At 45.3% G+C, this 16,431-nt stretch overlaps 1 protein-coding gene across 1 annotated transcript in view; it reads right to left on the bottom strand.

Annotated features, from left to right (window-relative positions):
• Positions 1-5,145: 5,145 nt before the first annotated feature.
• The window catches only part of LOC137436453 (protein S100-A1-like), a 126,529-nt gene continuing 115,243 nt past the window's right edge, over positions 5,146-16,431 (bottom strand). Inside the window, exon 3 of the mRNA XM_068130244.2 lies at positions 5,146-7,912. Coding sequence (XP_067986345.1) covers positions 7,727-7,912 — 186 coding nt within the window. The 3' untranslated portion in view covers positions 5,146-7,726. The remainder of the gene's footprint in view (positions 7,913-16,431) is intronic.

Raw genomic sequence — 16,431 nt, forward strand, 5'->3', positions numbered from 1 at the left:
CAACACATCGGCGTGGCTACCTGGAGCCTGCCGCCGTCTGAGGCGACGCCCACGACGCCCGAGCGCCCTGCGCGTTTGGAGGCCGAACTGCCGGTGAAACTGGCGGCCGCCACGCCGCACCGACCGCTTCCGACACGACGGCCGGGGCCTCCACCTGACCAGGCGTGGTGTTATTACCACGCCAGGTTCGGACACAAGGCTCGGACGTGCCGACCCCCATGCACTTTCGGCAAGTCGGGAAACGGCCGGGCCGGCGTTCATTCCCAGCCATGAGCGCCGGCCACTCGGGCAACTTGCTTTTTATTCGGGACAAAGCGTCCGGGCGGCGTTTCCTTTGTGACACCGGCGCCCAACTGAGCGTCATACCCGCCTCCGAGCAGGACAGGCGGGACGCCGTTTGCGGCCCCTCTTTGGTCGCTGCTAATGGCTCGGCCATTCGCACTTTCGGCCCATGCAACGTCACCCTCTGCTTCGGCAGCCAGCGCTTTCAGTGGACCTTTGTGACCGCCTGCGTCGCCATGGCTTTGCTGGGCGCCGACTTCCTCTGCGCGCACGGGCTGCTGGTCGACGTCAAACGTCGTCGCCTTGTCAACGCCGAGACCTTCAGCTCCCTGGCGTGCACGATGAGCAGCTCCGCGCCGACCGAACTGGCGTGCGCCCTCCCGACGGCGAACGAGTTCGCTCGCCTGCTCGCGGAATTCCCGGCCCTCACACGGCCGACGTTTGCGGCCGTCGCAGTGCGGCATGGGATCGAGCACCACATACCCACTACGGGCCCGCCGGTCTACGCCAGGGCCCGCCGCCTCGACCCGGCCAAGCTCGCCATGGCAAAGGCCGAGTTCGACGCATTGGAGCACCTCGGCATCGTGCGGCGCTCCAATAGCGCGTGGGCCTCACCACTGCACATCGTGCCAAAGCCGGGGGGCGGATGGCGCCCGTGTGGCGACTACCGCCGCCTCAACGACGCTACCACCCCCGACAGGTACCCGATCCCGCACATCCAGGACTTTTCCGCCCGTTTGGCAGGACGGGTCATATTTTCCAAAATTGACCTGATACGGGGATACGACCAGGTACCTGTCCGGGCGGCCGACGTCCCGAAGACGGCCGTCATCACGCCGTTCGGCCTGTTCGAATTTTTGAGGATGCCGTTTGGCCTCAAGAACGCGGCCCAGGCATTCCAGCGCTTAATGGACGGCATGCTGCGCGACCTGCCATTTCTTTTCGTCTATCTGGACGACATCCTCGTCGCCAGCACGTCCCGCGCTGAGCACCTCCTCCACCTCCGAACACTGTTCGGTCGCCTCAGCGAGCATGGCTTAATTGTCAACCCGGCCAAATGCCACTTCGGCACGACTACCGTTGGCTTTTTGGGCCACCGCATCACCAAGACCGGGGCCGTGTCGCTGCCGACCAAGGTCGAGGCCATCACCATGTTCCCGCGTCCCCGTTCTATCAAGGCCCTACAAGAGTTCCTCGGCATGGTGAATTTTTATCACCGATTCGTGCCCCACGCTGCTCAGCTCATGCGGCCCCTTTACGAGGCCCTCCGGGGCAAGCCGGCCAAGCATGACATCGTTTGGTCCGCGGCCATGGACGCGGCCTTCGCGAGCGCAAAACGGGCCCTCGCCAACGCAACGCTGCTGGCTCACCCGGTGCTCAACGCGCCCATCGCCCTCACTATCGACGCCTCCAACTACGCGGTGGGCGCCGTCCATGAACAATGGGTGGACGGGGTTTGGCAGCCACTCGCTTTTTTCAGCCGGCAGCTCCGGCCGAACGAGTTAAAATACAGCACGTTCGACCGCGAGCTGCTCGGTCTATTCCTGGCCGTTCGCCATTTCCGACACCTCCTGGAGGGCCGCCCGTTCACGGCTTTCGTCGACCACAAGCCGTTGGTCTACTCTACGCAATGGCCAAAGTCACGGAGCCGTGGTCGGCCCGCCAGCAGCGCCACCTCTCCGCCGTGTCGGAATTCACCACGGACATCCGGCACGTCGCCGGCAAAGACAACGCTGTGGCCGACTGTCTTTCTCGGGCCAGCGGAAACGCGGTCCACCTCGGCGTGGACTTCGCGCTCATGGCGGCCGACCAGACCACCGACACCTCGGTGCAGGCCCTCCGGGCGGCGGACACGGGCCTCCGCCTGTCCGACATCCCCTTCGCGGGCACCGTCCTGCTCTGCGACGTCTCCCAGGGCAAGCCTCGCCGCATCGTGCCCGTTTCCTGGCAGCGCCGCATCTTCGCCTCCATACACGGCCTTTCTCACCCGGGCCGGAAAGCTTCTCAGAAGCTGGTGTCGGTGCGTTTCGTCTGGCACGGCCTTCGACGGAACGTCCGCGACTGGGCCAACGCCTGCACGGCCTGCCAGCGGGCCAAGGCCCACCGCCACACCCAGGCCCCGCTGGCACCTTTCACCGTGCCTGCATGGCGTTTCGACCACGTCCACGTGGACCTGTTGGGTCCCCTGCCCCCATCGCGGGGGTTCACCCACCTGCTCACCATGGTGGACAGGACCACCAGGTGGCCGGAGGCCGTGCCCCTCACCTCCACCACCACCGCCGACGTGGCGCAGGCGTTCATCGCCACCTGGGTCGCGCGCTTCGGCGCACCGGTGGACATCTCGTCTGACCGCGGCCCACAGTTCACGTCCGAACTTTGGGGCGCGGTCGCCCGCTCGTTGGGGGTCACGCTGCACCGCACCACGGCCTACCACCCCCAAGCCAACGGGTTGTGTGAGCAGTTTCACCGCTCCATGAAGGCCGCACTCATGGCCGGCCTTCAGGACGACGGTTGGACCGACCGGCTGCCGTGGGTCCTTTTGGGCCTCCGCACGGCCCCCAAGGAGGACCTCCGGGCGTCCGCCGCCGAGCTCGTCTACGGCCAGCCGCTCCGCATCCCGGGCGAGTCCGTGCCCGACGCTACCAGTCCCTGGTCCGCCGCACACCAGCGCTCGGACCTCCAGGAGGCCGCCCGCCGATTTGCCCCCGTGCCAATGTCCCGCCACGGTGGCCCTCAGTCCTACGTCCCCCCGGCGCTTCGCACAGCGGAGTACGTCTTTGTGCGTCATGACGCGCACCGGGGGCCACTTCGGCCGCCGTACGACGGGCCCTTCCGGGTCCTGCGACGGGGCGACAAGTCCTTTGTCGTCGACGTTGGCGGCCGGTCGGACCGGATCTCTGTGGACCGCCTCAAACCGGCGCACATGGACGTCGACCGACCACCACGGTTGGCCCTTCCTCCGCGGCGAGGCCGCCCCCCATCCACAGTTCCCCCCGCTCGACCACCCACCACCACGTCGGACCCCTCCCCACGACCCTCCAGGGGTCGCTTCGGCCGGGTCATCCGGACCCCCCTTAAATTGACCCTGCCGGTGCAGGTCGATTCTGGAGGGGCGTGTGTAGCGGTTACCGCTGGATGCACACAATCGCCTTGCACCGGCCAGAACACGGCCAGACGCGCCTCTCCCGGGCATGCCCGGACTCACTGTTCCCGGGCACGCCTGAACCTCCCGGGCATGCCCGGTCTCGTCTTTCCCGGGCATGCCCGCTCTCGCCTTTCCAGGGATCGCCCAGAGCGTCCGGGCATGCCCGCTATCGCCTTTCCAGTGCTCGTCCAGAGCGCCCGGGCACGCCCAGCCTCGACTTGCCAGGCCGCAGCCAAACACGCCCGGGCAGGTCCAGACTCGCCTTTCCAAGGCTCGCCCTTGACACCCGGGCATGCCCGGTATAGCTTTTGCCGGGCAAACTTCCCGACATAAATGTGTACATATATTGCTGCCCGATAAACGGGCTTTTGGTCAGAATACCTGAGCTGTTTTGTTTCAATTAAGCAACTCGGACGAATTCCGTCTTTGGTCGCGTCAATTCTTTCGACTCGCGTTGGAGCGCAGCTCCTTCATAATTACCGGTAATATCATTGGGTAGGGAATATGTTTCAAAAATGACATAGAACATATAGTCGGCAGTGAAGTCCCATTGATAATGAAATTATATACAACACCATGCCCACGTGTATTGGCTGTTTGTCGTCATAGTTTTATGAATATCCGATAAGAAATTGAAAGTTACGTATAAATGTGAAGTTCTTGATGTTGAATAAACATACCACACAGTTATCATTAATATAACATTTATGTGTAATTCAATATTGTTTTTAGTAATGGCATACAGCAGTTATTATTCAGTGATGTCACACTGAAGTTAACCCGGAAAAGCAATCCCAAACACAAAATGTCCGCTAACGCGGCATGAGGTATGGATGCCAATCGTGATGTGAAGTCCCTTGTAGAGGTGAACATTTATCTGAAAGTGATCATTAGTACTCCATTGGTAGGTAATTCGGTATGCTTTCATGTGATACATATCACATAGTGATCAATGAATTCAAATTCAGAAGGCAGCCTGAAAAGCAACCCCACCCCAAGTGGCAATCGACGCGAACCGTATTCACAGATTTCTGGGTAGCAATGTAAAAACGGTTGAAAGTGTACATTCATCGGTATATTTTCAATGTATTTATTCTGTTTTATTCATATGGCACCCTAAGGCTTCTAATGTAATTATCTCTAGTTGACCTTTGGCGGTTTATAGTGGTTCCTGATCGATTGTAAGATATGCTTTAGTCGAAATGTTCGCTTTTAACGGCGACGCATATTTACGGACAAGATACACAAATTGTCATATTCACCTCAATTATTGTCTGCTTTATTCCAAGGATATACCGTAGGATAGGTATTTCATTCCTCTTTCCAGAGGTGTATGATATGTCATGATTAATATATACCAAGAAGCACTATAGACTCTATAACACCCATACCCCCCATTTTGAAGCGTGTGAAAATTTACGCTTATCCACCCCTACCCACCTAACATAAAGTGCTGTCGACATTTTTCCCCTGCAGGCTTTGGGATTGACAACAAGTAGATTCCCAATCCTAAATAGCTTAGGAACAATAATTAATCGTCAAACCTTGGTAGCAGGGGGGGGGGGGGGTGCAGCAAGCTCCTTAAATAGAGCACTTTCTGGAATTGGATCATCGGCTAGTAGTTTACTTTAATTATTTTGTGAACAACTGCGACATGGATGGACTATAAAATGTAGAACCGTCATTCAAATAAGCACTGACAAAGACACACCATGACGTGATTGAGGATGTTATTTAATATGACAAACACACACAGTCCAGCTCAGCTCAAATAAACTCATTAAATCAACAACTCGAGCTTTGTGAATTTGACGAACAAATACTTTGACAATGATGACTTCTCTAAAATAAGTAACCTGATATCTACACCGATTTGTGAGCGTGATGGGGATGAGGACAGCCTTATGGTAAAATATATTTATAAATGTCTGTGGAAGGTTAGGGGAAGGATCAGAAAGATTTTAGGATTGGTAATATGGACACTTTTTTGCAAACACAGAGGTCATACATTTCGCCTTGTCATGAAAATACTATGAGTCTGGATTTTGGAAATTATCGAACTCTAGCAGAATACCCGCCCTACAGGCGATCCTGTTCCAAGCATGTAACAGGTTCACCTGACACATAACTTTATTTGGGCGGTGTATAGGCAACTGACGGCTGCCTCGTTCGCTCCCGGAAAAAAAACCCGGGTTACGTACATGAAGCAGAAACATACCTACAGCTTATAATTCAAAACCCGTCACTGCACTGGAAAACGTGGGGACAGCAACACTGCACTGTAAAGGGTGGGACTTGTAATACCCTTTGCCACCTGGAGGCAGCGCTACACGACACACATTTACATGGAGAATTTGCATCCCCTGGTCTCGGGTCCCGAGATCTTGGGTCTTGGGTCCCCCCAAGATAACCGGCAAAGATTAAAACACCGCTATACGCTAACTTATGTCATGCTGACTTCTCTGGTCGTGCCACCTCTCTCTCACCTGGGACGGAGAAGACCAGGAGCTGTGTCGAATAAATCAGTTTTGAAGACAGTAAGGACTGACCTGAGAATGGCAGCCTGGATGGCACGAGATGGTGGTCAGTGTCACGCCATTCTACGTGTGTTTGGGCGGCCTGGGTCTGGAGCTTGGTGGGACCTGTGGGACCTGTGGGACCTGTGCTGCGGGTGGGAAGGCCCAGGCTTTGATGGACCTCCTCCTATGGAGCTCTGTTCATTGAGGATGTGAGTGCAAGGTGAGATGGAGGATTCCTGGCCTGTCGGCTTCCTGGGTTTCTCCGACTTCTCATGCTGGGAGCGAGGGCCCATGATTTAGCGACTCCCTTTTGAGCCTTGTTATGCCTACAGGGACCCGAGACCCGTGAAATCCAGTAACGTGCCAAATGCAACAGCTTTGTGGGCATCTTTGGTGGGGGGAGGGCGAGGCACCCATGGCTTGATGGGGTTTGCCGACTCTAACCTGTCGAGGAGGACACTCACACATGTACAGGGAGGGGCTGGCCGGAGATTGGGCGGAACCGAGTGGAAGGGGGGCCTGAGATTTGGTGGACCCGAGTGGAAGGGGGAGGCTGAGATTTGGTGGACCCGAGTGGAAGGGGGGCCTGAGATTTGGTGGACCCGAGTGGAAGGGGGGCCTGAGATTTGGATACATGTCTACACACATGCATCATACACATACAAACATGCATAAAGGTGCATACACCCATACATATACATACACACGAAGGTGGATACATCAAGACCTGGGAGGACTCCGTTCCACCTTCTGGTGCATTTGGAGATAACAACCAATAACACACACAAACACACACACACACACGCTTGCATTTTAGATGTTTTCTAGTTTTGTTTCCATTATCTCCATTCCCCTATATTCTTATTTGCTCCTTCTTCCTTTATTCTTTTTAAAAGTCTTCTCCCTCGCTCCCTCCCCTCTCCCTCGGCCCCCACCCAATTTTTATCTTTTATGAGCTTTATTTTTAAATAAAAAAACAACATTTTGGGACAAACAAAATGTGAGGATCATTCCAAAACTTCTGGCTCCACATCCATAAACAATAGATGTATTGTTGACAAAACTTATTCATGTCATATGATTCTCCATAACCTCAACCCTATTCGTCTCGTGGTCAATCCGATAGTAGTTTTTTGATCCCAGCACAGAAGTGTCCTTAACAGTGGATTCCACGTTTCTGAATTTTCGCAGACACGCTAAGTGCCCTTAACATAGATAGATTGACAGACCTCTTCAACTGATGCAAAGCTTCTTCCCACAAGGTCGTTTAAATTTTTTGGGAATACATGGGAGTGACGTCATTGAGTTAAATCCGGTGGGGCAAAACCTCCCAGTCCCAGGAGTCTAAAAGTGTTGGGATTTCTTCCTTAGCTCGGCTTTCCGTCAAGGTGACATCTTTGGTACGATATGCCATTATTTTAATGAATGAAACAAAACAATCAAATGTTGTGAAGAACTTCATATTCACAAGTCATATCTGTATACGTGTAAAATTTTGATCAGCTAAACCCGAGCCCTGCGTTTTAACCCTGCTAAACCCTGCGTTTAAAAAAAATTCCAAGCATTGTGAGGAAAAATTTGGGATGACCCTTGATCGTGTAAGTGACTTAACTATTTTAAGAGTCATCTTGTGATTTTAACTTCAACACATAATATTTAACAACATTAGCATGAAAAATGAATGTTTGTAACTTGAAAATCGTCAGTGTTTACGTAAACTTTAATCAGCTTGTGTAATCATATCCGTGTGCTGTTGTCTTGTACTGAGCATTCGATGAGATTAAGAAGTCTGGTCTTTGCTTGCAGTGATGCCACCATTTTGTTTGTTGACATGGTCTTCATAACACTCATTACAAGCAAATATCAGTCCCACAATAAGGGTGTAGAAAGCCTGGAAGTCGAGGCCTGTTTCACCATCTTTTTGTAAGCGTTGCAGCAGCTGGTTCATTTTTTCACGATCTCTCAACTGCGGCACACACGGTTATGAAGGGAGATGAACACTTTGCATAGGTTTTTAGAAAATGAATGGCACAAACAGAGGCCTGTGTCATAGATGGATTGAACTCAGATACTGTTCTCACACTGCAAATTATCTCATTCCATCTGATACAAATATGTGTATGTTTTTTTTTTTTACACCAAAGTTAATTTATTTAAAATAATAACGCTATACCGCCCAATACACCGACCGCTACACTGCCCACTACATGCATTAACGATTGCATCTGAGATTAACGAGATTGTTAATTGTGTTTACAGTTAAATATATGAACTAGATGGTATTCATAGAATACTTACCCTGCGCAGTCAACTTGGTGCGAGTGAACTCTTTTGTTTTTGAAGGTTTTTTATTCTTTGATCCAATATGGCTGCCAGACCATGTGACATAAATTTATATTCTCTAATCTAATTGTTGCGTAGATCACGCTCAATAAATTTCAAAATCATCAGACTAAGCATTGTCCCTGTCAATTTATGACGTCATAATGAAGGCACCTATGACGTCATCATTAACATATCTCATTCCCCATGGGGAGTACTTGACAATGAGCCATGTTTAAATTTTTTCCATTGAGCGGAGTCGGAGATATAGAGGGGCAAAGTTTTTCGGATTTTGCAAGATGGAGCCTTTACCGCTGAACTATGACGTCATAACTATCATTAAAATATTCTACAGGAGGACGCGCTCCTGTGGTGAAAATTTCGTGTCAATCAGTCCAAGAATTGCAGAGAAAAAAATTCATACTAATCGCATCAAGCGTTGTACTTGCCGAATTATGACGCCATTATTACGGTACCGATGACATCATCATTAACATATCTTTTTCCCCAAGGAGAGTGCTTGACGCTGAGCCATATTTCATTTTTTTCCATGGAGTGGTTTCGGAGATATAGACGCACAACCTTTTTCGATTTTTCCAAGATGGTGCCTGTACCACGTGACCAATGACATTATAATTATCATGAGAACAATTCTACAGGAGGAGCCGCTCATATTCTGAAAATTTCGTGTTCATCGGACTAACAGTTGCAGAGGAAATTATTTTTTCATACTGATCAGATCAAGCATTGTACTTGTCGAATTATGACGTCATAATGGAGACACCTATGACATAATCATTAACATATCTTATTCCCCATGGGGTGTACTTGACAATGAGCCATGTTTCAATTTTTTCCATGAAGCGGTTTGAGAGATATAGAGGTGTAACGTTTTTCCAAGATGGCGTCCGTATCACGTGATCTATGACATCATAATTATCAGCAAAAAAAGCTACAGGCAGAGGCGCTCCTACGGTAAAAATTTTATGTCAAACGGCACACAGGCGATTGCTTCACCCCGCTTTTCGCTTCGCGAGCGCAGGGTAATAAACGTTTTCAAAACACTAGGCCGCGTATGCTATGCAGGAGTATAGCTAGTTCTATGAATTTAGATAAAACATGTCGATGCCAAGCTGTATCAACCAAAAACTGTCTTCATCTGAACACACGTGACATCAAAACATTCTACGAGCAAAGATGGATTCTACACCTTTTAACAAGGTTGATGCTACCGATGCTTTTTAGGAACACTTCCAGGTTATACATACATTAGTACTATAAATTGTACACTGAACGGATCAGGACGCAACAAGATAAAAGGAACAGCAGAGAGAGGGGGGAAACACCAACAGCAGAGCGGAAGGCCAAGACAGAGGAAGTAAACAAGAGTGGGGAGGATTGGGGAGCAGGAGGGGATGCATGGGGTGGACATGATGGATACAGAAGGAAACTCTGAGGATGGAAAACTGGAAATTTGGAAGGAGGATGGGTTGGTGCAGGGTGTGGAAGGGAATTAATGAGGGTAGAAAAGATCATGGTGTTGGATTGGGGATGATTTGAGATGGTGGTGAGGAGCTGTTTGAAGACCTGGGGGGAAGAATGAGATTGAAGAAGATGTTGAAGTAGTTTCACCAGAAGGGGGTTATTGGTGGACTGTGTGGGACCTGCAGAGACCTAGGGGGGCACAAGCACAGGTGCAGAGGGTGCAAGAACAGAAAGGAGAAAGGTAGAAGACAGAGACCACCGACCTGTCTGCGATGGCAAAGTGGTAGACACATCGACTGAACTTCATCTTGAAGGCCTTGGTTTCCAGGGCATCAAGCTGAGCAGGATGTGAGGCACGGGAGCCAGGCCAGAGCGGAGAGCAGTAATCCATCAAGCTATGGATGAAAGCCTCGTAGGTGCATAGGAGTTCAGGTGTATCAAGGAAGGACTTTGTTCGACAGAGGATGCCGAGTTGACGACTGGCTTTGGATGCCATCTTTGAAATGTGGTTAGCCAAGAAAGATCATGGCTGATAGTTAGACCCAGGAGTTTGAATGACTGAACTTCCTCAAGAGATCAGGAAGAAAGTAGATAGGAGCGTTTGTAGGATGTTGTTTTTTTCAAAGAGATTGAGTGACTGCATGGGATTTCTTAGGATTAAAAAAACCATATTCCAAGTGTATGACCAACTTGTGATTTTGTCAAGTTCTGTCAAGAACTGTCAAGTTCTGTCAAGTTCTTTTGTCAAGTTTTGTCAAGTTTTGTCAAGTTTTGTCAAGTTCTGGAAATATTTCCATGCAGACAAAGAGATAGGGAAGAGGCTGCAGCCTGCCTGAAGGATGAGGGATGTCACAGCAGAGGGTGGAGTCATCAACAAAGAGATAAAGATGATTTTCCAGGGAGTCAGAGTCAGGAAGAGGCTGCAGCCTGCCTGAAGGATGAGGGATGTCACAGCAGAGGGTGGAGTCATCAACAAAGAGATAAAGATGATTTTCCAGGGAGTCAGAGTCAGGAAGAGGCTGCAGCCTGCCTGAAGGATGAGGGATGTCACAGCAGAGGGTGGAGTCATCAACAAAGAGATAAAGATGATTTTCCAGGGAGTCAGAGTCAGGAAGAGGCTGCAGCCTGCCTGAAGGATGAGGGATGTCACAGCAGAGGGTGGAGTCATCAACAAAGAGATAAAGAGGATTTTCCAGAGAGTCAGAGAGATCATTTATGAAGATCAGGAATAGGAATTGGGCCCAGAACATTACTTTGGGGCACTCCAGCATTAAAAGGGAGAGGAGATAAAAGGATTCCATGAAGAGCCATACATTGGCTACGAGTGTAGAGGAGGTCAATAATCCAAGAGTGAAGTTGGGCATAAATTCCAAGGGCAGACTTTTTTTTAGGTTTAAAGCAGGATACCAGACAGGATGAAAAGCATGAGATATGTCCAGAGAGACGACCTCTGATCTAATGTCTGACAATGAGGGCCTCCATCCATTGTTAGGTTAGTTTACATGTTTTTAACGTTTTTTTTTGTTTTTTTTACATGTGTTTAGCCTAAAACAGGTAAATCTCTCAAAATACGTGACCAGATTTAGCCCAAAACATGTATATCTCTCAAAAACGTGACCACATTTAGCCTAAAACATGTAAATCTCTCAAAAACGTGACCAATTTAGCCTAAAACACGTAAATCTCTCAAAAACGTGACAAATCTAGCCTAAAACATGTAAATCTCTCAAAAACGTGACCACATTTAGCCTAAAACATGTAAATCTCTCAAAAACGTGACCAAATGTAGCCAAAAACATGTAAATCTCTCAAAAACGTGACCAAATTTAGTCCAAAACATGTACATCTCTCAAAAACGTGACCACATTTAGCCTAAAACATGTAAATCTCTCAAAAACGTGACCAAATTTAGCCTAAAACACGTAAATCTCTCAAAAACGTGACCAAATTCTAGCCTAAAACATGTAAATCTCTAAAAAACGTGACCAAATTTAGCCTTTCCATGTATATCTAAAAAATGTGACCAAATTTAGACAAAAACATGTAAATCTCTGAAAAACGTGACCAAATTTAGCCTAAAACACGTATATCTCTGAAAAACGTGACCAAATTTAGCCTAAAACACATAAATCTCTCAAAACGTGACCAAATTTAGCCGAAAACAAGTAAATCTCTGAAAAACGTGACCAAATTTAGCCTAAAACACGTAAATCTCTCAAAACGTGACCAAATTTAGCCGAAAACAAGTAAATCTCTGAAAAACGTGACCAAATTTAGCCTAAAACACGTAAATCTCTCAAAACGTGACCAAATTTAGCCTAACCATGTAAATCTCTCAAAAACGTGACAAAATTTAGCCAAAAACATGTAAATCTCTCAAAAACGTGACCAAATTTAGCCCAAAAGATGTACATCTCTCAAAAACGTGACCACATTTAGCCTAAAACATGCAAATCTCTCAAAAAACGTGACCAAATTTAGCCAAACCATGTAAATCTCTCAAAAACGTGACCAAATTTAGCCAAAAACATGTAAATCTCTCAAAAACATGACCAAATTTAGCCCAAAACATGTAAATCTCTCAAAAATATGACCAAATTTAGCCTTCCCATGTAAATCTAAAAAACTGTGACCAAATTTAGACAAAAACATGTAAATCTCTGAAAAACGTCACCAAATTTAGCCTAAAACATGTAAATCTCTCAAAAACGTGACCGAATTTAGCCAAAAGATGTAAATCTCTCAAAAACGTGACCAAATTTAGCCTAAAACATGTAAGTCTCTCAAAAACGTGACCAAATTTAGCCTTCCCATGTAAATCAAAAAAATGTTACCAAATTTAGACAAAACATGTAAATCTCTGAAAAACGTGACCAAATTTAGCCTAAAACATGTAAATCTCTCAAAAACGTGACCGAATTTAGCCAAAAGATGTAAATCTCTCAAAAACGTGACAAAATTTAGCCAAAAACATGTATATCTCTCAAAAACGTGACAAAATTTAGCCAAAAACATGTAAATCGCTCAAAAACGTGACAAAATTTAGCCAAAAACAAGTAAATCTCTCAAAAACGTGACACAATTTAGCCAAAAACATGCAAATCTCTCAAAAACGTGACCAAATATAGCCAAAAACATGTAAATCTCTCAAAAACGTGACCAGATTTAGCCTAAAACATGTAAATCTCTCAAAAACGTGACCAAATTTAGCCTAAAACATGTAAATCTCTCAAAAACGTGACCAAATTTAGCCCAAAACATGTACATCTCTCAAAAACGTGACCACATTTAGCCTAAAACATGCAAATCTCTCAAAAACGTGACCAAATTTAGCCTAAAACATGTAAATCTCTCAAAAACGTGACCAAATTCTAGCCTAAAACATGTAAATCTCTCAAAAACGTGACCAAATTTAGCCTTTCCATGTAAATCTAAAAAATGTGACCAAATTTAGACAAACACATGTAAATCTCTGAAAAACGTGACCAAATTTAGCCTAAAACACGTAAATCTCTGAAAAACGTGACCAAATTTAGCCTAAAACACGCAAATCTCTCAAAACGTGACCAAATTTAGCCTAAAACACGTAAATCTCTGAAAAACGTGACCAAATTTAGCCTAAAACACGTAAATCTCTCAAAACGTGACCAAATTTAGCCAAACCATGTAAATCTCTCAAAAACGTGACATAATTTAGCCAAAAACATGTAAATCTCTCAAAAACGTGACCACATTTAGCCTAAAACATGCAAATCTCTCAAAAAACGTGACCAAATTTAGCCTAAAACATGTAAATCTCTCAGAAACGTGACCAAATTTAGCCAAACCATGTAAATCTCTCAAAAACGTGACCAAATTTAGCCTAAAACATGTAAATCTCTCAAAAACGTGACCAAATTTCACCTAAAACATGTAAATCTCTGAAAAACGTGACCAAATTTAGCCTAAAACATGTAAATCTCTCAAAAACGTGACCGAATTTAGCCAAAAGATGTAAATCTCTCAAAAACGTGACAAAATTTAGCCAAAAACATGTATATCTCTCAAAAACGTGACAAAATTTAGCCAAAAACATGTAAATCGCACAAAAACGTGACAAAATTTAGCCAAAAACAAGTAAATCTCTCAAAAATGTGACACAATTTAGCCAAAAACATGCAAATCTCTCAAAAACGTGACCAAATATAGCCAAAAACATGTAAATCTCTCAAATACGTCACCAGATTTAGCCTAAAACATGTAAATCTCTCAAAAACGTGACCAAATTTAGCCTAAAACATGTAAATCTCTCAAAAACGTGACCACATTTAGCCTAAAACATGCAAATCTCTCAAAAACGTGACCAAATTTAGCCTAAAACACATAAATCTCTCAAAAACGTGACCAAATTCCAGCCTAAAACATGTAAATCTCTCAAAAACGTGACCAAATTTAGCCTTTCCATGTAAATCTAAAAAATGTGACCAAATTTAGACAAAAACATGTAAATCTCTGAAAAACGTGACCAAATTTAGCCTAAAACACGTAAATCTCTGAAAAACGTGACCAAATTTAGCCTAAACACGTAAATCTCTCAAAACGTGACCAAATTTAGCCTAAAACACGTAAATCTCTGAAAAACGTGACCAAATTTAGCCTAAAACACGTAAATCTCTCAAAACGTGACCAAATTTAGCCAAACCATGTAAATCTCTCAAAAACGTGACATAATTTAGCCAAAAACATGTAAATCTCTCAAAAACGTGACCACATTTAGCCTAAAACATGCAAATCTCTCAAAAAACGTGACCAAATTTCACCTAAAACATGTAAATCTCTCAAAAACGTGACCAAATTTAGCCTAAAACATGTAAATCTCTCAAAAACGTGACCAAATTTAGCCTAAAACATGTAAATCTCTCAAAAACGTGACCAAATTCAGCCTAAAACATGTAAATCTCTCAAAAACGTGACCAAATTTAGCCTAAAACATGAAAACTCTCAAAAACGTGACCAAATTTAGCCTAAAACATGTAAATCTCTCAAAAACGTGACCGAACTTTGCCTAAAACATGTAAATCTCTCAAAAACGTGGCCAAATTTAGCCTAAAACATGTAAATCTCTCAAAAACGTGACCGAATTTAGCCTAAAACATGTAAATCTCTCAAAAACGTGACCGAATTTAGCCTAAAACATGTAAATCTCTCAAAAACGTGACCAAATATAGCCAAAAACATGTAAATCTCTCAAATACGTCACCAGATTTAGCCTAAAACATGTAAATCTCTCAAAAACGTGACCAAATTTAGCCTAAAACATGTAAATCTCTCAAAAACGTGACCAAATTTAGCCCAAAACATGTACATCTCTCAAAAACGTGACCACATTTAGCCTAAAACATGCAAATCTCTCAAAAACGTGACCAAATTTAGCCTAAAACACGTAAATCTCTCAAAAACGTGACCAAATTCTAGCCTAAAACATGTAAATCTCTCAAAAACGTGACCACATTTAGCCTAAAACATGCAAATCTCTCAAAAAACGTGACCAAATTTCACGTAAAACATGTAAATCTCTCAAAAACGTGACCAAATTTAGCCTAAAACATGTAAATCTCTCAAAAACGTGACCAAATTTAGCCTAAAACATGTAAATCTCTCAAAAACGTGACCAAATTCAGCCTAAAACATGTAAATCTCTCAAAAACGTGACCAAATTTAGCCTAAAACATGAAAACTCTCAAAAACGTGACCAAATTTAGCCTAAAACATGTAAATCTCTCAAAAACGTGACCGAACTTTGCCTAAAACATGTAAATCTCGCAAAAACGTGGCCAAATTTAGCCTAAAACATGTAAATCTCTCAAAAACGTGACCGAATTTAGCCTAAAACATGTAAATCTCTCAAAAACGTGACCGAATTTAGCCTAAAACATGTAAATCTCTCAAAAACGTGACCAAATATAGCCAAAAACATGTAAATCTCTCAAATACGTCACCAGATTTAGCCTAAAACATGTAAATCTCTCAAAAACGTGACCAAATTTAGCCTAAAACATGTAAATCTCTCAAAAACGTGACCAAATTTAGCCCAAAACATGTACATCTCTCAAAAACGTGACCACATTTAGCCTAAAACATGCAAATCTCTCAAAAACGTGACCAAATTTAGCCTAAAACACGTAAATCTCTCAAAAACGTGACCAAATTCTAGCCTAAAACATGTAAATCTCTCAAAAACGTGACCAAATTTAGCCTTTCCATGTAAATCTAAAAAATGTGACCAAATTTAGACAAAAACATGTAAATCTCTGAAAAACGTGACCAAATTTAGCCTAAAACACGTAAATCTCTGAAAAACGTGACCAAATTTAGCCTAAACACGTAAATCTCTCAAAACGTGACCAAATTTAGCCTAAAACACGTAAATCTCTGAAAAACGTGACCAAATTTAGCCTAAAACACGTAAATCTCTCAAAACGTGACCAAATTTAGCCAAACCATGTAAATCTCTCAAAAACGTGACATAATTTAGCCAAAAACATGTAAATCTCTCAAAAACGTGACCACATTTAGCCTAAAACATGCACATCTCTCAAAAAACGTGACCAAATTTCACCTAAAACATGTAAATCTCTCAAAAACGTGACCAAATTTAGCCTAAAACATGTAAATCTCTCAAAAACGTGACCAAATTTA

The sequence above is a fragment of the Myxine glutinosa genome, chromosome 11, assembly GCF_964187855.1.
Source record: "Myxine glutinosa chromosome 11, kmMyxGlut1.1, whole genome shotgun sequence".
Taxonomy (NCBI): Eukaryota; Metazoa; Chordata; class Myxini; order Myxiniformes; family Myxinidae; genus Myxine; species Myxine glutinosa.